This window comes from Atheta coriaria, unplaced genomic scaffold, assembly GCF_025399875.1.
Source record: "Atheta coriaria isolate IRGN ID8LTWV9N9 unplaced genomic scaffold, Caltech_Dcor_3.1 hic_scaffold_4_pilon, whole genome shotgun sequence".
Taxonomy (NCBI): Eukaryota; Metazoa; Arthropoda; class Insecta; order Coleoptera; family Staphylinidae; genus Dalotia; species Dalotia coriaria.
In genome coordinates, this window is record NW_027045446.1 from 6,240,281 (window position 1) to 6,261,992 (window position 21,712).

Sequence of the window (21,712 nt, forward strand, 5' to 3'; positions counted from 1 at the left end):
AATATCTACGAAATGTTTATTAAATTTGATAAAAATTGAGATTTTCTAATATTTTTCAAGTGCGCGTTTTGTGTGCTGCGCATGCGCTGCAACAATATCACGCACTTTACTGATAATACGCAGAGCGTAAACATATAACCTGTGATCGTCAAATCAAAACATTAAAAACATCGGCATTTATCGGCATTTAAAATAAACAAACTGCGTGGAATGCGTTTATAAAATGCTAGGACAATGAATTATTTGCTTATTATTTAATAGAAAACAGTGCATTTGGTGTGAAGCGTGGTCGAAAACGCGTTGAATTATCGATTTTTTGCGGCTGATATTTCCATTCACTGCTCCTGGCCTAGTTTTGCATGAAAACGCAATCAAAACATATTCATGCTGCGTTCCACCTGCAGCAATAATGCTCGACTCGTCACCTGAGGATGAGGACTTCCCCGGACGTCTTCTACATCAGGTATATTAACCTGCAATAAATAAACAATAAACAAATTCATGTTAATCTAAAATTATTACATTTACAGGCTGCATTATGGGACAACACTGAACTCCTAGAAGATCTCTTAGCTGGTGGTCAATTACCTTTTATTAATTCTCAAGATAGTTGGGGAAGAACTCCACTGCATGCAGCAGCAATCTCAGAAAATTCTGAATGTATAGAAATCCTGGTGCAAGCTGGTGCAGATACAAACATCCAATGTGGCCCAAGAGGTGAAAACAAAGTATGTTATCATTTATTAATCAAGAAAATATAAACTATGTTAACAATTGTTTTATTTTTAGACACCTCTGCATATGTGTGCTGAACATGGACATCTTAGTAATGTTCAGATTCTTCTTCAACATGGTGCGAGCATCCTGGAAAGAGATAGCAATGGCATGACACCAAGTGATTTGGCTGATAAGGCAGGACATACTGAGTGTATTATCCTTCTGAGGGAAGCTGCAGGTAATTTCTTTGATTATTAAAGATAAGGAGTAGATTCTAGGTTATTTTGAAGTTTGAATCTCTTTAAATTAATTTATGATTCAGAGAATGATAAAAATGGTTTAAACTGATATCATATCTAAGAAAGTTGTTTGATTTGTGGGTTTGAATCATATTTTTCATCAGTATTTTATCTTCTTCTCTATTAAATTACTGGAAATATTAAATATTTGAGGTTTACCCATAATGGCGCTCATTTTAAAGGCATTTTGTGTATTTTTAGCTCAAAAATAACAGTTTAAGACATTTTCTTGTAGTTTTTTGTTCCAAAATTCAATTTATCATATTGAAATTATCTCAATTCAATTGAAAATATTAAAATTTTAAGGTTTACCCAAAATTTTAATTTTAATTAATTTACTCAAAAATGAACAGTTTAGGGCATTTTCCATTATTTTTTTATACTAAATATATCAAAATTAAACCTAGAAACGTCTTATTAGGTCTTTGTTTGAATTGTTGCGTTGGTATTGCTATCCAAAGATGGTAACAAACCGGCTTTACTCACAACTCCAACACAGCTTCTGTTATCATTTAAGGAATTACCATTCGCGCGTATTTAACGACTGTTTATTCAAGTCTTACTGTATGCATTGCGCATACGGCCGGCGAAAATTTGATAACATAGACATTTTGCTTCTGACCGTAGATGTGCTGACTGTAATTAAGCCATATTTAAACAAACGCGGCTTATATTTATAGAAATATTCAAGATAGAATGCGTAATGTATAAAGTTCACGATACGAATTACAAAATCACTCGTATCACGACCGTGTTCGAATTCGGTGCTGGCTTGTAATCGAGACTTATCTCTCCAGGCTTAAATTACGTAGGCTGCGTGAACCGAATTGATTTCATATTTATCACATTTTTAAACTCGACGTGCAGCTGCATTCGTGATATTTGGCTTGACATTTTGGATGCGCAGTGTCCGCGCGTCCTTAAATCCTGAGTCAATATCGGTTTTCCACGGTGTGGCGAATTGTTGCGGGAAACGCTGGAGTAATTTCGCGTGCCGGGTTAAAAATAAAACGCTTTCCTGTTTGTTTTCTTTACGAGTTGAGGTGTTTCCTCAGTGCGCACAACTCGGCCTGTCAGTGCGCGTGTGTAGTAACAATGGCAAGATGCATTTTCACTGGCATACTCATGCTCGCACTGCTATATGTTACCGCGCTCCTGCTGCAGAGGAAGTTTAACTATCTGCGACTAAACGCCGACAACGCGCAGTAAGATTTTCTTATTCAAACGTAAGTAATGCGTATTGCGTGTTGTATTATGTGTATCTATTTCAAACGACCGCAAAATGTTGTGTTTATGATATAATTCCAACGCGCGGGATTCATGTTTGTGGAAATCGTACGCAGATATTATGTTTCTGGCGTGTCGGGCGGCGTATTGATTTTTCGCCGGTACTACGCGATAACCCCACACATCACACCCTCTTTAATTCCACGACGACTAACAACTGTTTAGTTTAGTTTTTTCCTTAGTCCGTAGTTGTAGTTGATAGAGTACAGAAATATATTTTTTATGTACATTTTATGACGGAAAGTTTAATTGTGTACTATGCCAAAGTGTCGACTTACGCAAAAAGCAAATAAAACTAAAACACCTGAACAGGCGTACGATGCGTGCGATTATTTCACAGACGAAGTTAATTATTTAAATCTGCATAAAGGTGGAATGATGTTTTTTTTGTATAAAAATATTTATTATTAATTTTGTTTGTAGATGCACGGGAAAAAGCCAGGCTGGACGTGCACGCCGCGCTCCGGGATGCGTCAAACAAGAGCGACGCGAAAGCGCTCGCCGAACTCTTGCAAACGCTCTCCAAAGATGCCGAACTGATAATAAACATGGCCCCGAGTGGGGCCAACACACTTTTGTACACGTAAGTATTTAAAAAATGAAGAAAAATAGGCATTTTGACGTTTTTACGAAAATTTGATGAAATTTTGATAATTTTTAGTGCGTGTCAAATAGGAAATAAAGATGTAGTTAAAATACTCTTAGAAAGCGGTGCAGACGGTCGTTACCATCCTGTCACAAAATATTCTCCGCTTTACATCGCGTGCAATCATGGCCATCTTGAAATCGTCGAGATATTGCTGCAAAAGTTTCCGGAACTTGTGCAGGTATGTATTAAAGCATTAAAAACTATTTTATTTGTATCTAAATATTAAATTAAACTTAACTAAATATTCCTCTAGCACCATACCGTCGAAAAATGGCTGCCCATCCATGCGGCGACCATTAATGGCCACGTGCATGTTTTAGAACTACTTTTGAACTTTACCTACCCGGAAATGCTTATGAAAAAATACAAGTAAGTGCTAAATTTAATTATAAGCTTATATTAAACCAATTACATCAATTTTTGGGACTTGAATGGTATAGAAATGATAAATTTGATATTTTTAGGGATTCGACACGACAATGGGAGTATTATATGCCTTTCGACATCAACGAACGCGATGCAAGCGGGCAGAACATCCTGTACATGGCATGTTTGCACGGCAATAAAAAGATTCTGAACGCGATTCTCAAGTTCAAAGTAAAAGCGAATCGAATCAAGGGGGTATGTAATATATGCGTGCGCACATTCCGTTTCACTTGCGGGTAAAAGTAAATTAAAGTTGGAAATGTGTTACGAAGCGTAGCACAATTAAACTAATCAGCGCGCAAGTTGCGAAAGCAATGTGCGAAATACAACTCTTTTCATTTTGTTGAACACGGTTTGGGTATTTGTTGAGTGTGTTTCGTTATTTCGGTAGGATGAGGACGCAACGCCAAGTTCCGAAAATAGCAGATCACTGATCAGCCCGACGAAGCGTCGTGTTTCGAACGGCATACACGCCATCCTCACCAAGTTGAATTTGTCATCGGAGAGTCACGAACAACAAAATGTAAGTTTACGTCGATCAAAGTGATAACACATCGGAAAATTTCAATATTTATTATTAGAACGACCCTGACATCTGTAACATTTCACCTTTGCGCATCGACATGTATTGCAACAACAATACAGAGACTGCTCTGCATTCAGCCGTGAAGGGAAAGCAGTATGATATTGCTTTGAGTTTATTGGATGCGGGTGCTAATCCCAATATGATTATCAAAGCATATTTGGATTATAATGAGGTATGGACTCTTAAAAACTTAAAAAATGCATAAATTTGTCCTCAAAACTGAATATTTTCATCATAGGGTATAAGTTGTTGTTCAATTGAAGATGACTTAAGTTCAGGACAATCAACAGCCTTAATGGAAGCATGTAAAAACCGCGATGGTCCACTTGTTGATCTCTTGTTGCGCTGCGGAGCAAGAGATGATGAATGCAAGGCTTTGGCAGTGGTGGTTCAAAACAAAGACGAAGTTCTCACTGCTAAACTTTTATCAACCAAAGTAAGTACACTCTAAATAATCCAACGCTGGAAATTAACTAATTTCATACTTTAAAGGCGCATCCTGATTCCGAATATAAAATAAACAAGAAAGCAATGACGGAGAACATTCACTCCTCGCAGTTTTCGATATTTTCGAACGTTACGAATCTAACTTATAGCGCAATATTCCCCAATACGCCCACAATGATTAACTGGCATAATCAGCGCTGTCATCTTAAGCAAATCCGCACGCAATGGCTTGCGGATGCTGCGTTGCATTTAAATGGGAAGTTAAAAGCCAATCCGAGGTGTTCTGAAGTTGCACTTTATGCGATAACACGGCTTGATATTTCTAATAATTCACTGACGTCGGTACCGCTCTCGGTGTTTCAACTTTACAGCGTACGATTTCTGAATATCTCGCAGAATAAAATTGAGAAACTTCCACCACCGCCGGAACATCCGGATAAAAAACTACACCGCAGTAAAAAGAGTCAAAAAACAGAGGCGAATTATCAGTGTCCTGTGTTAGAAGAACTCTATCTTCAGGATAACAGACTGGATCACATACCGGAGGCCATTTTCCGACTTCCGAGTTTGGTCACACTGGTTGTATCAAATAATAAACTGCAACAGTTGAGTTTTAATATGTGGACGGCGCCGAAACTGAAAGAACTCAATGCGAGTTTTAATTTGTTGAATAAGTTGCCTTCAAATCCAAATGATGTAAGTTTTTGGTCGATGCTTGTGTTTAGAGACGCCATTTTGAATTTTAAAGGATTTTCAGAATATCAAAGACGATTGTGATAGAATGAGTATTAGTTCAAGTGATAGTCAGTTGTCCATTCACGCTGAAGTGGATCTAGAAACCGAAATACATTCCGACACGGATGTGGAGAATGAGGATGGTAAACAACCAGTGCGATACCGGAAAAAAGATCGTTCTCTTATGTAAATATTCCACACAAAACTTGAAAAGGTATTATTTATCAAATAATTTAATTTTAGTCAATTGGATATGACAAAACATCACATTTGGAATAAAACCGTCGAAGTCACGGAGCAAATCATGCACAACGATGAATCCGTCACCGATAAAGCATCGCAACTTTCCTCCTTGAATTTAGCGCATAATTTATTCTCTAGCATACCCGTTGTGTTGCCCTGTTTGGCTGTGAATTTAACTCGCTTGAATATGGCATTTAACTCCTTGCGTTCCATGTCGCACATTACGAGTTATCCCAGTTCGTTGAAACAACTTGACTTAAGTCACAATCAGATCAGTGTGTGGCCCAGTTTGCCACAGGTTGAAGCCCAAGATGAAATGGAGTTGGCGAATTTGGCTTGTTATTCCAATTCTTGTTGTAAGGATAAATTACCTGTGATGGCAAGGAGGCAGAGTGGTCGTTCTGTGCGAAATATTGTCCTGCACACTGTTTGTTCACATCGAAGGCATTTACGACTAGATAATCTTCGAACTTTGATCTTGACCGATAATCAATTGCACAGGATTCAACTCACAACGGACGATGATGGAGATTTTAGCAACATCGAAGATGATGAAGATAGAGTAAGTTACAAATGCATGAAAAGGTCACAAATGATAAATGAAAGACAATTTCAGACGTTAATTTCCGGTAAACAACGTTTGATGTTTCCAAATTTATCCATGTTGGATATTAGCAATAACAACTTGCGCGAAATCCCTGCGAATATCTACGAACTAAACAATTTATCCTGTTTGAACATTAGCGGGAATCTAGGTATTTTTTTGGCATGCTCTTGTTAGTAAAAATAGTTTACCCGACTATTTTTAGATGTAAACGAACTGCCACCGCAGATGGGTTTGCTCTCTCGGCTATGGAACTTGAACACGCGCGGGTGCTCCCTTCAGGAGCCGCTGAAATCTATGATAGAGAGTAAAAAGTACAAAACAATGGATATTATCGGATATCTGAAGTCTGTTTTGGAGGATGCGCGGCCCTACGCGCGCATGAAACTTATGATTGTGGGAATACAAGGAATTGGTAAGACAAGTCTACTTGAAGCCCTCAGACAGGAAGGAATCAGTCGTAAGAAACCGGAAGTAAGTATCAGAATGTTTATTTTATAACCCAGTTCATTCTTTTAATGAAAATGTGTTTAGCATTGGGCAAAACGAATGGGCAACAAAAACATTAATGTGAAAACATCACGTGGTACCAACATGTCCACTGTTGGCGTGGATATTGGTGACTGGGTGTACGAAAAGAAGATTCGTAATCAATCCTCGCATGGGCCCGTCATTTTCCGCACGTGGGACTTTGGCGGCCAGAAAGAATACTACGCCACGCATCAATACTTCCTCTCTAAACGTAGTTTATATCTAGTTGTGTGGAAAATAAGTGATGGTTATCGTGGTCTGAATGAAATTCTGCAATGGTTAGTGAATATTCAAGCACGTGCGCCAAATTCACCGGTTCTGATTGTCGGCTCGCACTACGATGTTGTGCAGGACGCGAATCCGAACATTTGCGAGGAGTATCAACAAGTTATACGCGAACGATTTATAAACGTGGTTGATGCTGAAAAGTGCGGGTTGCCTCGCGTGCTCGACACAATAGAGATCAGTTGCAAAACGAGGCATAATATCAAATTATTGTGTAATTTAATTTATGACACCGTCTTCAGTCTAAGACCACCTGGGAGTAAAGAATTGCTTTTGGAGCAAAAGGTACCCGCGACTTATCTTGCGTTAGAAGACGTTGTTAATTACGTTGCAGCGGAAAGACGCTCGGCGAATTTGGACCCAGTTTTGACCGCGGAGCAGTACAAAAGTATTGTAACAACCGAAATGATGACGCGGTACAATCGGACGTTTCGTGATGCTGGAGAATTGCATCAAGCGACACTCTTTCTGCATGATAATGGTGTTTTGTTGCATTATGACGACGCAACGTTGAAAGATTTATACTTTCTGGATCCGCAATGGTTGTGTGATATGTTGGCACATGTTGTGACCATTCGAGAGATTAATCCATTCGCACGCAGTGGTATAATGAAATTGGATGACTTGAAACACATCTTCAAAGCAAGCAACATTGGTCCAATGGATACCCGAGGGTACATCGTCAATTTATTAAACAAATTCGAAGTGGCTCTCACTTGGGATTCTCGAACTTTATTGATACCGTCCCTGTTACCATCAGAGGAAGATATTCACAACGCCCAAATGTATCCGGGACAGTTTCACCCCATGGTAAAAGTGAAGGTACCACTTAGATCTAGAGGTTGGGCAGTCCGTAGTAAGAAAATAACTGTCTCAGCTAAGTCCATGTTGTACCGGGATAGTAGCGCACCTGGTAGATTTGAAATGAGTCTGCCTTCTTCCAAGTCATCAATAGAAGAACCCGCGGACTTGATCAAGTATCAAATACTCAACAGACCATCGAATAAATCTATTACAAGATTGTTATTAATGTCTTACTTTCCATCTGGGTTTTGGTCTCGGTTAATGTCACGCATTTTGGCAGATGATACAATAATCGATATTATTCGATCGTTCTTTATATTTCCGAAAGAAGTCGCACAAGATTCCGAGCTGGTAAAGTTGTTGGACTTTAAAGCCGAGTGGGTATTGTGGCAAACGGGCCTACAACTAAAGTATGGCGACATGACCCTGTTTCGCCTGCGAGAAGTATTATACAACTCTGCCGCGTATTACAGACAACTCAAGTTTAAACTGAAACAAGATGGCGTCTGGTGCGAAGTGGACATGCAGAATACTTCAATACTAGAAGTTTACTTTCCAGTGGAGTCGCTGGTGATCAAACCGAATTTAATGGAAGATTCTGATTTGAAGACGTTTAAGATTAAGGAGGATTTTATTATTGAATGCATTCCGGAAGCGACCGCGCAATTATTGGCGCTCGCTGTTGATCATATTGATATTTTATTAGAGGATTGGTATCCGACATTGGGGACACGTTTCGTGCACACGTCGGAGGGGAAATTTTTGATAACTAGATTGGTTCCGTGTCCTAATTGTCTCGCAGCTAGTGCGGATGTTGAAGAAAAGATTATGAACTTCCCCGGTGAGCAATCTACAAACCAGGAAGATGACGACGCAAATTATAATCAAATACGAATCCGGAAGTCTCAGGAGAGTTACACGTCTGAGTGTGATAGTGGGGTAGGACCAGATTCACCAGGATCCAGTCCAATGCCAACTGTAGAAGGACATCCAAGCGTTAAACTGGATGAGGAAAACGCTGGTCAACCGTTATATTACAGTTGGATGGTTGAAGAGTGTATTTTGGCAGCGTACAGCACCAAAACAATCAATTGTCCGAGTCATGGCAATATTAAACTCACACAAATAGCGCCTGACACTGTAAGTCGGTGTTAAAATCTACAAAACTGCAAAAATTTTAATATTTGCAATTTTACTTGCAGATATTTGCGGATCTTGGCGATCGATACCTGATAAAACCGGAAAATATCAAGAAGGGACGTTTGTTGGGACGCGGAGCATTTGGTTTTGTATTTAAAGGAACTTGTAAGAATAGAGGAAGTAATTCGATAATAGACGTTGCGATGAAAATGTTGCAACCAGTTCAGCCGGGACCCAACGCGAGACAGTCGGCCATTATAGCGTATAAAGCAGCGCAAGGGAAATGGGATCGTGATCCTTTGCAGTACGCATGCAAGGCGTATTGCACAGCGAGGCAAGAGTTGAATATTTTACTGTCGCTAAGACATCCAAATATTGTTCCGTTTGTCGGCGTTTGTACTAGTCCTTTAGCGTTAGTTTTGGATTTAGCTCCACAGGGCGCATTAGATATAGTTCTGCGCCATTATAGAAGATCCGGTGCTAAAGTTGGTGTTTATACTCTACAAGCAGTCATTTTACAGGTATTTTTTAATCAAATTTAGTGTAATGTGTGGTTATAATCTTTGATTGATTTCAGGTTGCAAAGGCTATTGAATATTTACATCGTCAACATATTATTTATCGTGATTTGAAGTCTGAGAATGTTCTGGTGTGGGAAATGCCACCTCCCTTTGTAGACTCCCCTGATCAGAGTGTGCATATCAAAGTAGCTGACTATGGTAAATAGATTTTTTTTCATTTGAAAAGTTTATTTATTGTCTTGATTTATTGTTAGGTATAAGTAGACAGACTCTACCATCAGGTACAAAAGGATTTGGTGGGACTGAGGGTTTCATGGCACCGGAAATAATGCGCTACAACGGCGAAGAGGAATACACCGAGAAAGTGGATTGTTTTTCGTTCGGCATGTTCCTCTATGAGTTATTGACTCTTCATCAGCCTTTTGAGGGACATGAGTCAGTTAAGGAGTGCATTTTGGAAGGAGGACGGCCACCACTTACTTACAGAGTAAGATAATCTTTTTAAAGAGACCACAATCTTGAAACTATAATAATTTATGCAGGAGACATTATATCCAAGTTATTTCTTGGATTTAATGGTGCTATGTTGGTCCCAACAACCAAAGGATCGTCCCTCGGCAAGTCAAATCGTTTCCATGGCGAGTGCGCCTGAATTTACGCATTTGTGTGATATTATGTCTTTGAAACATCATGCCCCCGTTGTTGCATCGACTAGTGCTCCTATTTTACATATTACAGGTAATTTTAGTCGCTGTTTAAAAGTTTCTGTTTATTTGATAGTTTGTATTTGTATTATTGAAGAGGATGGCTTGTCTGGGTCTGAAATGTGGTTGATGTGTGCAAATTCTCGAGTGGATTTACTGCTGGCCGCTGATCGAGGATGGCTGCAGTATCACACAATGTCGCTACCAATCAAACCCACAGCTTGTTGCACGGTGGGTCCAACGATTTGGATTGGGGACTATGTTGGTCAACTTCATGGCTACTCGTGCGTATGATTTTTTCATTTTGGCACAAATATTATTCTTTTAATTTTTCAGAGTAACTGATGGTTACAAACTCTTCTCCTATCAGTTGGAGACTGAGGACAATGTTTCAGTTAAAGCATTGACGTATTTGCCTAGTTTGAAACGCGTTGCGTGTGCGATGTCCAATGGACGACTGTTTCTGCTACATTCCGAAGCTATTCCGAGGACGCCGTCATCGGCAGAAGGAAGTTTTGTGATGACTGAGCTTGGCGTCAGTAGCAATATTAATTGTTTGTGTGCCACTTACAAGGATAACGGAAAGTATGTGGTTTGTTACTGTTTCTATATGAGTTATAATTTGATTTCTAAAAATCAGGATATGTGAAATTTGGAGTGGCCAATCAATGGGTCAGATCTCAGTATATACGATCAAGGATCAAGTGGTAGCCGGCCACGAGTTGCTGAATCATTACCAACCCCTGATTGAGAAGGTGGAGGTGATCAACTTGATCTCAGCGGGCAACACAGTGTGGTCCTACGTTTACCCCGGTTGTATTGTTTACCAATGGGACCAAAAAACACGCACGATCCTCAATAAGCTGGACAGTTCGAAACTGGTACCGTGTTCGGAGAGTTTAAAGTCCATCGCCATCGAGGAACATCTCAGTCCGACTAATTGTCAGGTAAAAGTTATTAATTATTATTAGTTTGGCATTCGAAAACAGTTTTTCTTTTACCAGGTGACAAGTCTTGCGGTGTTGAAAGATGAATTGTACATTGGTACCACCTGGGGTTGTGTAATCATTGCGGAGCGCGCTACCCTTCGACCCATCACAATCTTTCGACCGTACGAGGAGGAAGTGCGTGCGATTGTTCCATTGTGTAAGGTGAAGTGTGCCAATGATGGCCACGACGATACACCTTTGATAGCCACCATTGGGCGCGGTTATCGCAGCCTACCGTCGCGATACATCGATGTGCCCACGGCTGTAGGTTTTTCTAATGCATTGCCGAGTCCAATTGCAGCAACTTCGCCGTCTGTCAACACTAAACAGAACATGTTTGTGCTACTATGGCGTGCTGAACATTGGAGCACAATGTAATCAATTCTTTGTAGTCCTTTCAGATGTTTGATAAATCGTTTTGAACTCTACAATTTTTAAACGATACACATGTTTTAAGAAATTGACTATTTAATAATTAGGATAAAAATATTGATAATATTTCTGATGTTTTAAGCTGTGATTACGTTCTTGTCACAATGTTATTTTTATATGACGATGATTTGACTGTATTTATGAAAAATCCAAAGAAAAAATGAATCAATTATATAGGAAAGTGTGGTATGTAATGATTCAATTGTTATTATTTAAACAATAAATATTATGTAAGCGTTTATATAAGGATAAACTTAATGTTTGTTGTTTTTAACCGTTAAGTCATTTCTGCCGAACTTAAGTGTTGTTTTGAATAAGTACGTGTGAGCGTCACCTAGATTCGAGTTATTGCACTTTTCGATAAAACAGCTATTTATTTAGACAGGATGGTGCATGTACACTTTTGTGTACGTGTGACACACCGACACGAGTTGCTCGCCCTAAGCAACCTGAAAACTCACTGACTTAGTCAAAGATTCTCACGCACAAGTATGCACCTCCATACTCTTTGAAACACTTTGTCCAACATGACATTGGTGGTGATATTGTATAGTAATCTTAGGTGGCGCAACGATGTTCCTTTTAAGTAAAAATAGTCGACCGCTAGAATCTTACCGTGCATGGTCGCATTTCTTACTACTTCAGTTTATTTTCCATCGCTGGTATTTAATGTAAACGGACTTGTTTGGTGTTGTACTCATGATTCATTGCCTCTATATCCTTGGTAAACGTCTAACTGATGTGCTTACAATGTTGTGGGTGTTAATATTTCCTACATTGAGTTTCTGCGACCAATGTGCTGCCTGGTAATTATTATTATCATCTGTGTTAATATAGCATCTCTCGAGAACGATTTGTGTTATTGGAATGTTCTTTTTTTAGTCTTATAGTAGAATTGTCTCTTGAAAGACTTCGCTTTTTTAATCTTTGTAGGAAATACTAGAATTTAGATAGGTTTGGCATCAATTGTTCTTGTATCATGGACTATTATCATCAATTTGGTGCGAGTGGAACCCAGATTTAACTTTACCGTGTATGTGTGCTTAAGCATGCAGCCGGCCATTGCATCAACGATGGAATCCCGGTAATCCGACAATCACTATGCATGGCAGTGTCGGATGAACGAATTTGTCGGATTATAAAGGACTGTCTAAGACCCCTTACAGTCCGGAATTTTTTACAAACGAGTATCTTGTAATCCGACAAATTACAAATCCTAAAGTACAACCATATGGCATGTGACCAAGTCCGGATTACCGGGATTCTACTGTAGTTTAGTGGAAATAAAGTACGTTCCTTCTCCTTTTGGATAGGCTGCTTTCGCAAGAGTAATAATGTGAGGAACATCATTTCTTATAATAATTTGCAGATATGTTTGTGCGCCCCAGTAAGTAAGTAACATGTAGTACAAATTTACCTTACTAAATATGAATATTTAATTGATAATAATAAATATATATTCATTATTTGCAATAAAGAATAATGTAATCATATATTTTTGTTCATATTTATTCCTTGTGTTCAGTTTGCTGTTTTCAGATTTAGTTGTAATACATGTTTAAGACAAGAATAAAGTATACTATATGTAAGTAATTTTACTTGCATACTACATACTATAAAAATAATAAATATAAATAACAGAAACAAACAAAATTTGCTAACAGAGCGTTGTGGCTCAGTGGTACGTAGGATATGCTACGATACGATGGATTGCTGGTTCGATCCCCAGCTGTTGCAGGACGTTTTCTCAAATATAAAAATAACTAATGAAATCTGGGTTGCATATGTAAAATCAAGCAAATACACTGAAATACTTAAAGAATATGCATTACAATGTGGAAGCAAGTTGGTAGAAAGAAGAGAATAATAAATAACAAGAGCGGGGAGGTAGTAGAAGAGAAAGCGCAGAGGAGAAGCAGGAGAAGAGTACTAGAGTAGTAGGATGAGAGAAAGCCACCCCGAGAGCCAGGAGTGTGGATCAGATCAAATTTTTAAATTTTTTGGCGGCGTATCGTTCTATAAGACAGTCTACACTATTGCCCACTGCTTCGATGCGTCCATTGCTCCCGGCCCAACCTACAGCTACGATGTCTCTGCGCTTCATCCCCAGGATTCTCAGGCATATCAACAATTTTTATGGTGGGGATCATCCCCCGAGTGGGAGAACTCCTTATAAGGACATTCCTTATGAGGATTTGTAAACATATTTCTAAGTTTAAAGTCCTCTCAAGACAGCCGACACTTAAAAATATTACAGTTCTGACCTGTACCTGAAATGATAGAAGGGAAACTAACAAGACATGAGCAACAACCACTTTTGTAATATCTTTATTAAAAGAAAACGTACAGAGAACTTATAATCACAACATGAGGATAACAAAGTAGAGGTCGCCTTTTTGAATCACCTTTTACGAGCACCATTCGTCGGGACAGACATGTACTCGTAATTAGTTACAGAAGAAAACATGTAGCACTAACAAAATTAATCAAACTTTCCGGACAGAATATGGAAAACCAATATACAGGGTGTCACAAAACGAAAATTAGATTATTAAAAAAAAAATCAAAGTACAAGTAGGAAAACATATATCATGGCTGAATTTAAGGGACATAAGGGAATTAATATACAGGATGTTTCACACAAATAATATTATTTAAAAAATTTAGAATAATAAATAAATAAGACGATAACATACATCTTAACCATATTCCACGGTAAATTGATATACAGGGTGTATCAAAACAAGAACAAATACATATAGAATACATAAACTTCCAAATTCTACAAATGAAGCCAATTTTCCACGTGGGAGAAAAGCAAATATACACGGTGTTATAAAAATCAAAGTTCAAGCGAGGACACTCTTTTAAACAATACTCAGCAAATTTTTATTCGTACATCTATACAAATGAAAATTAAAATACAGGGTGTTACCAAAAGAAAAATGATGCTTCCAAAAGAAAATTGCAGCAATAAACTTAACAGGATTTTCACAAGATGGAAAGTCATATACAGGGTGTTACAAAACATAAATGTAAGACAGAAAACACTTGAACACAAAAGAATAGTCAAGGGATTGATTGCAAATCAAGAAAAGCAAATATACAGGTTGTTGTTGCCTGTTTCTTTTTAGATTGCATAATAATAAATGAAGGGAAGGTAAGACAACAATTAAGTTCAACAGTTTGCGACGCAATCTCACGTGCCGACGGCACGCACACGCGGTTGGAAACATTGAAATCGCGTATTACATGTATGTTACGGGCAGTAATTCATTGTCACACTACTAAACACACCAACGCTATTAGAGAATAAAAATTGCAAACACACATAAAAATGTGAAATGAAAAGGAAAGGTGAAAACTTTTTACAGCGATACCCAAAATGCATCCCACGACATGCGACAATTTTAAGTTATAACAATACATCTATCTACTACACGCAATTAAAGCAAAATGTAAAAATTATGTAATAATATTTACAAACTTACCCCCGCATCAGGTAATCTAGAACTGAAACAAAAAAAAACACATGTGTTAGATCTCGCACTACCCCATGTACCATTTAAGTCCGTCCCGTCGGATTATAAACTTGCATTACAAGGACAGATGTTGATTACACGTTTTGGCAATAGGCAGAAGTATAACTAATTTTAATTCCGATTCTCAGCACCGAACTAATGCAATGGCCGACGGACCATTAACACAAATAAAGACACAAATTTTGTAAATGTTCAGCACACAAATGAATAGCAACATCGAGTGCACAAGTATTAGCATTAGATGTTGATTTTAGTACATAAAACGTTATGCAATTCATTGAATTCAAATAAATATGAGAAAGATGGGCCACCGCGCGTTGCTAGGAACAAACTAAAACGATCGAACGTTCGTAGCGTACGTGCACTTAGCATGGAACTGGTTCAATGCGATAAAGAAGTTGTTTATACACAACCCCGATAAACGTGTAGAGTAGGAAATGCAACATTGATGGGTAAATATAATTCTGCATTATTGACCAAACATCAACAAATATCTAAATTATGCATCTGGGAAATTTTTTTGAAGTTACTGAGACACAAGGTTCGCGTGTTATACAGAAAAAACTACAATTTCTAATGCAACGAGTTGGGCTGGGAATTCACCCTCGTATAGTGCCCTGAATACAAGTCACTTCTACCGTTACCCTCGTACGTTGTCGTGAATACGAGTCACTTTTACCGCTATTCTCGTACGGTGCCTTGAATACGAGTCACTTCCACCACATTCCGGGAATGATGCCCTGAATACGAGTCAATTCTACCGCTACCCTCGTACGGTGCCCTGAATACGAGTCAATCCTACCGCTACCCTCGTACGGTGCCCTGAATATGAGTCACTTCTACCACTTTCCTGGAATGATGACCTGAATACGAGTCACTTCTACCGTTACCTTCGTACGGTGTCGTGAATGCGAGTCACTTTAACCGCTATTCTCGTACGGTGCCCTGAATACGAGTCACTTCCACCACTTTCCTGGAATGATGCCCTGAATTCGAGTCAATCCTACCGCTACCCTCGTACGGTGCCCTGAATATGAGTCACTTCTACCGCTACCCTCGTACGGTGCCCTGAATACGAGTCAATTCTACCGCTCCCCTCGTTCTGTGCCCTGAATACGAGTCACTTCTACCACTTTTAAGATAGAATTTAATTAAGATAGAATGAACAAATAGTTTATTTGAAAAATCAAACACTATTAGCGTGCTAGCGAGGCCTCTTAATTGTTACATATTTGTATATAAATTATTTCATAATTATTATTTATTGTTTAAAAACATAAATAAAAAAATATTAAATTGTGAGCAATTGTCAATGTGAGGAAAAGCCCTGTGAGCAATTGTCCGTGTGCGCAGTTATGACTGTGGGCAGTTGTCGTGTGAGCGATCGTCTTGGGGGCAAATGTCCGGTAACGAATTTTGAGAAGCGGCGAAAATGTTACCTGTATTTTCTTGCATCGGGTTCAATCCTTAAATTGAATGTTATACGTTAGCCGTCGGGCGACGGCAGGTCACATACGCACAAATGGGAGATCGCGTCAGGGAATACGCTTGAGAACACACACACACACGAAAAAATAACGAAGACTCAATACACTTTTGTTACCACTAAATACAGGCGGTATGCTATTACATTAGAGACCCAATTAACGAATTAAATTAAATACACAAACAACGTGGCGAGTTGAAGTGCAGAACATGAACCAGCCGACGGTAAAAATAAACTGACCTCTTATCATGGAAGAATATGCCTGCGTGCGCGCAAAGAGAAAGTAACAGCGCACGTCCAGGCTGAGTGTGCACAACGTATACAAAGATAAGACATACATACATACAAGGCCAATCTATGAACACGACGTATTGAACAGTAAATAACCGAAATACTGAATTTTGATACAACTAGCACAGTCTAGCGACAATTTTTTTAGATGAATAAAGGTATTACTAACAAACAAAATAAAATGGAATAAAATAATTATTTTGAACTATGTCATTGTATTTATGTTGTGAAAATTATTTAAGTATATATAAATACATAACATGTTAATTAGTATAGTTCAAGTAACAAGATGGTTTATCATATCCGTCTTGGTGCTCACTCCTCAATCTATAAAGTCCAAATCTACCTCTCGCTCGACTTGAACCGTCGTTTCGTAAGTCGTCAAACAACCTTGGCCTTCAGTACATTTTCATTGAAGTATCCAATCAGAATGCCCCTAGAATTATAATTGGCAACTACGTACGTCTCGCTTTTGCTGTTTTTTGCCAGGGCAATACCGATCTCACTGCAATACCATCTCACCAACTACGTGAAATGCAGCGTAAAAACCGTGACCGGACTTTTGCTTCTAAGACGATCGCTCACACGACAACTGCTCACAGACAACTGCCCACAGTCATAACTACGCTCACGGACTGTTGGTCACAGGGCTTGTGCTCACAGGGAATACTCCCCACAGTGACTTTTGCTCACACGGACAATTGCTCACTATTTATTTTTTAATTTTTTTTATAACATTGAATATTAATTATGAAATAATTTATATACAAATATATAACAATTAAGAAGCCTCGCTAGCACGTTAATAGTGTTTGATTTTTCTAGTTCATCTAGTATACTCACACGTAATTTTTAATAATTACTCAAAACTCAATTTTTTTCTCCCACAAATTAATGTTTAATTCAGGTATTTATAGATATTATTGCCATTTTTGCAACTCCAGGTATAGTAGAATCCGTTTATTATGATTCGGTCTATATTGACCAACCAATTATTATGACGTAATTACACTACGAAGTTTGGTTTTCATATAAAATTCTTTATAAAAAAATCGGATATAATGACTTCCCTTACAGTGACATGTCGCTTATTATGACCCATTTTTAATAGATTATCTCCGGTTATATTGACCAACACGATTCTTTACACCTCCGGTAATGTTCGTTGATTCCCGACGACGTTCGGCACGTGGCTCGTTTTTGTTTTGAATCTCAGTGAGTAAGTCAGTGTGTGGTCAGATTTGTTACGGAGGGGCACCCGTGCACGTGTGTCACACGGACGTAAATGTGGGCCTGCATCACACTACCTAAACCAGTGGTTCCTAATCTTTTCAAGGTCACTACCCCTGTGAACAAGTATGGGAATTGAGTTTCCCCCTAGCTAATTTAAACCACGTAAATTCGAACGAAAATATGTTTATTATGTAAGAAATTGTACGATTACGTAACTACTAAAGAAATATAAAAATTTATATAATATATAAATGGCGCCGTGCTACCGTTTACCATACTATTATATCGTTTATTGCTATTTTAATACTATTTCATGCTATCCCGTGTTACCCCCCTAGAATCTCCGTTTTACCCCTGCGGGGGTAATTACCCCCAGGTTAGGAACCTCTGACCTAAACGAATAGTATGTTTACATAAAAATGCAATACTTTGAACCTAGATGCCGCTAGGATGTACTTTCTCCTCCGGCAGCATTCTCAGCCAATGCGCAAGTAGGCAAATTATTATGCCCACTGACCAAAGCTGCAATAGTACTGGAATCAGCAACCCTCAAATTCTTTATCCCCCACATCCTTAATCTGGAATCCACCACGGGTAGCTTTATCAAAACTCATTCGACACGCGCCTGCAGGGTGTTAAATAGTCCCTGCTAAATGCGTACAATAACACCTCCAATACTCATCGGACTCGTATTCGAAACAAATCACTTGCAATAAACGGAGTTGTACATAATAAATAGAATCAATAACCACCTGGGCATCGTCACCTTCCTCAAAATCATGCGGGAATAATCTCGGCCGTCTTTTTAGGTCTAAATTTTGAAGAAACATTTCTCTACGTGATACAGGGTGTAACAATGTAGGCAAAAACAATAGAAGACTATGCAACTGATTAGCGTCACGAAGTTGACTAGCAAACTCTTCAATAATTCCAAATTTCTCAAAGAAAGTCAGGCTTATCAGTTTCTCCTTTAGTGTTAAAAAACCAATAAAATTCGCTAATTCAATGTTGTTCAAAAGGGTACCAATTGTACAAAACGCATCCCTCATGAGATTATACGGAGGCATAGGGACATCAAGAATAGTAGCAAAAACTGGCACAATTAAATGATCCTCTAAATATTGACCAACTGGTAGGTCAGCATACACAGGAATACCAAGTTCTTCCAAATGCTCCTGGAGACCTATACCGCTCAACATCAATAATTTTGGAGAATTTATAGCTCCAGGTGTGATAATAATCTCCCGTGTTGGTTTAATCATCACCACACCATTGGGATCTTGTACTTCTACATCAACTGCTGTGGTACCTTCAAATATAAACTTGTTCACTCTACGTTTGACCATCACACAAAAATTACTCCGATCTTATATAGGTCTGAGATAAGCTTCGGCCATGAAGAATCTAGTATTTTCATAGATAGTAGTCTGGTGGTCATTATAACCAAACATGTAATCTACATTAACAGGTATTCCAAGTTCCAAAGCTCCGAGACCTATTAAAGTCTTTGCGGTGACATAACTTGGATACTGGGAAATCTTAACATTCTTCAGCAGTTTCTTGTAAAAATGTAAAATTCAATGGGATCTGAAATTTTTTAACATTCTACCATCAAATATCATTAAAATATATGAAACAAACTTTTGTTTCCCTCAAAGGGTAATCTCCATTTTCCAGAAGTAAGACTTGAATGTTCGGGTCTTCCGTTAGACGATTCGCGAGTACACAATCGGCACCACCAACAACAATAATAAAATAATAGCTTCTACTCAAACAATCACTACAAGTGGGATAGAAATAGGTTTGGGTGATTGGGCAAGTATCCGGAAGTGGTACCAGCCCCAAGAGTGATAAAAGTGTTGCCGCCATTTTGTTTACCGCGGAAAGAATCCGGCAGTTTATATAGTCTCAGAAATTTGTATTTTTGTAATGTTTGTAATTGTTATACATTGAAACAATGGAGAAAAAACGACGCAACCACAGCCGTCGGACTCGTAGGGTCTTTTTTTTAAGGTTTATACAGGATGTTACGGTTGTGTTTTAGACGTGCGGGATCCTGCCAAGCCATTACCTTACCATACCTCACCTCACCGCACCATACCATATCGTACCCAACCATGCAAATATGCTGGATAGTATTAATTTTTTTTTAACAAATTCTTTGTTTTGAATTGCTAAAAGTAGTAAAAGCTAGGGCTTCACACGAGACGAGACTGGACGATACTATCAATGGTATCGTCTCGGTCTCGGTATCGTCTCGTAAAAGCGATACGAGACCGAGACGATACGAGAAAAGTCTCGGTATCGCGTGAGGCTAGTAAAGCCTGTCGGGGGTGCTTTCGGTGGGGTTTCACTCTCCTTACCACGTAAATTTTTGTAGGTGCTCCCGTGGCACTCGACGCTTAACTCCCTGTCTTCTGCGGAGCATCCCTTTTAATCGTAACCAGAACGATTCCACACCCTGTGTGTGTAGGTCGGGATGTTCCGGGGTAACGAAATGCACCACTGTGTACCACTGTATACCGACCATGAATCAGTATCATCACGGTGGTTTCAGGAATTATATGCCTGAGGTAGATTTGTTCCTATTAAATCAGTATAATATTTTCCTTCCCCACACCCCACACCCACACGCAAAAGATACTCTGAACTAAGTCAAAACCATACCTTACTGAACTGCCCATATCCCAACCCCAATATAACACTAATTTTCAGTCTAATAGTAATTCGTGTAAGACACGTGAGTACTTACTCTTTTATTATTGGAAGAAGTGTGGTAGCTTTCCTGTTCGGTACCTCCCATAGGAAGCACATTCGCGTTCCGCGCTGAATTCCTCCAAAAACCCATTGTTGCTTTTTTACCCGACCAACATTTGGAAGTATTGGAAAAGCACTAAGTTATTACTCGTAGATGCTTAAATTAGCCTTCGCATTGGATTGCACCTTCCCCGTGGCGTCACCGCATTTGTGCGCCACTTTAGAAATGACCCATGTATCAACCGTCGAGCTTCAACATTTCGTTTATAGCAAATTTTGATTAAAAAAAAACATGTGTTTATGCTTTGAGCCATAGTAAAATCATCTACAGACAAATACTTAGGTATATATTAAAGAAAACACACAGATATATAAACACAAAATCAAACACCAACTACTAAACGCACAAACTCAATACACGACACAATTTTTAAACCACTCAACAAACTACACCACACAAAAATCAGTTTATGAAGATGCCCTCAGGGCGAAACATGTCAAACTCATTATATAAAATTGTAAAATCCAGTAAAAAATCACGTAGAAATTTAATAAATAAATATTTTTAAACTAAAGTTTTTGGGATGCAATTTCGTGTCTGCCATCCATGACACGGCTCGCTTTTTGGTGAGCCTACTTTGAGCGCGACTCGTGCTAAGCGCCCTGGATGTTTGAGATGCTAAATTTTTCTTATTAGAAATCATCAAACTTACCCTGTATTCTATTTCTACACTTATAGTTTCGTTCATAGCACGTTCGTGCTCCGAGGTTTGAACGTGCGCCTGCTCATTGCGCAAGTCTGACAAGTGTAGTTAATCCGAAAACTTTGGGACAACTTACTTAACTTTCCCGCCATAATGTAACTACTAACTTTTGCTGCACAACCATTTCAATTTAGCAATTTATTGAATTATTTGAATGAAAAGAAACGCAATTCTTCAAACTGCAATAAGTTGCAATTTGGTACACGTACGGCCAGTGCCGGTTTTAGCACTACCAGCGCC

General features: G+C 38.7%; 2 protein-coding genes and 1 long non-coding RNA gene across 8 annotated transcripts; 1 reads left to right on the forward strand and 2 right to left on the reverse strand.

Annotated features, from left to right (window-relative positions):
- Positions 1 to 202: 202 nt before the first annotated feature.
- On the reverse strand, positions 203 to 705 carry LOC135791154 (uncharacterized). Of its 2 annotated transcripts, none has more exons than XR_010547947.1 (2): positions 589 to 705; positions 203 to 473 (listed from the first exon to the last, which is right to left on the reverse strand). It is a non-coding gene; the product is annotated as an uncharacterized lncRNA (long non-coding RNA). The 2 variants fall into 2 exon arrangements; XR_010547946.1 differs by having other exon boundaries at positions 523 to 644.
- Lrrk (Leucine-rich repeat kinase) lies at positions 330 to 11,652 on the forward strand. 5 transcript variants are annotated; one of them, XM_065301455.1, is made up of 24 exons: positions 330 to 463; positions 531 to 728; positions 790 to 955; positions 2,727 to 2,886; positions 2,965 to 3,130; positions 3,206 to 3,321; positions 3,417 to 3,573; positions 3,770 to 3,901; positions 3,960 to 4,136; positions 4,203 to 4,400; positions 4,457 to 5,107; positions 5,160 to 5,332; positions 5,390 to 5,951; positions 6,006 to 6,144; positions 6,199 to 6,467; positions 6,528 to 8,753; positions 8,816 to 9,274; positions 9,331 to 9,472; positions 9,529 to 9,761; positions 9,817 to 10,012; positions 10,076 to 10,262; positions 10,315 to 10,563; positions 10,619 to 10,925; positions 10,983 to 11,652. In XM_065301455.1, the coding sequence occupies exons 1-24, from the start codon at positions 410 to 412 to the stop codon at positions 11,343 to 11,345; spliced, it is 7,680 nt and encodes a 2,559-aa protein (XP_065157527.1). In that variant the 5' UTR covers positions 330 to 409; the 3' UTR covers positions 11,346 to 11,652. The 5 variants fall into 5 exon arrangements, with proteins under 5 accessions (XP_065157527.1, XP_065157528.1, XP_065157526.1 ...); XM_065301456.1 differs by having other exon boundaries at positions 5,169 to 5,332; XM_065301454.1 differs by having other exon boundaries at positions 5,169 to 5,332; positions 5,390 to 6,144.
- Positions 11,653 to 18,586: 6,934 nt separating this feature from the next.
- Positions 18,587 to 19,297, reverse strand: LOC135790850 (ecdysone oxidase-like). Its single transcript, XM_065301133.1, has one exon. The coding sequence runs from the start codon at positions 19,295 to 19,297 to the stop codon at positions 18,587 to 18,589; it is 711 nt and encodes a 236-aa protein (XP_065157205.1).
- Between the last annotated feature and the right edge of the window lie 2,415 nt (positions 19,298 to 21,712).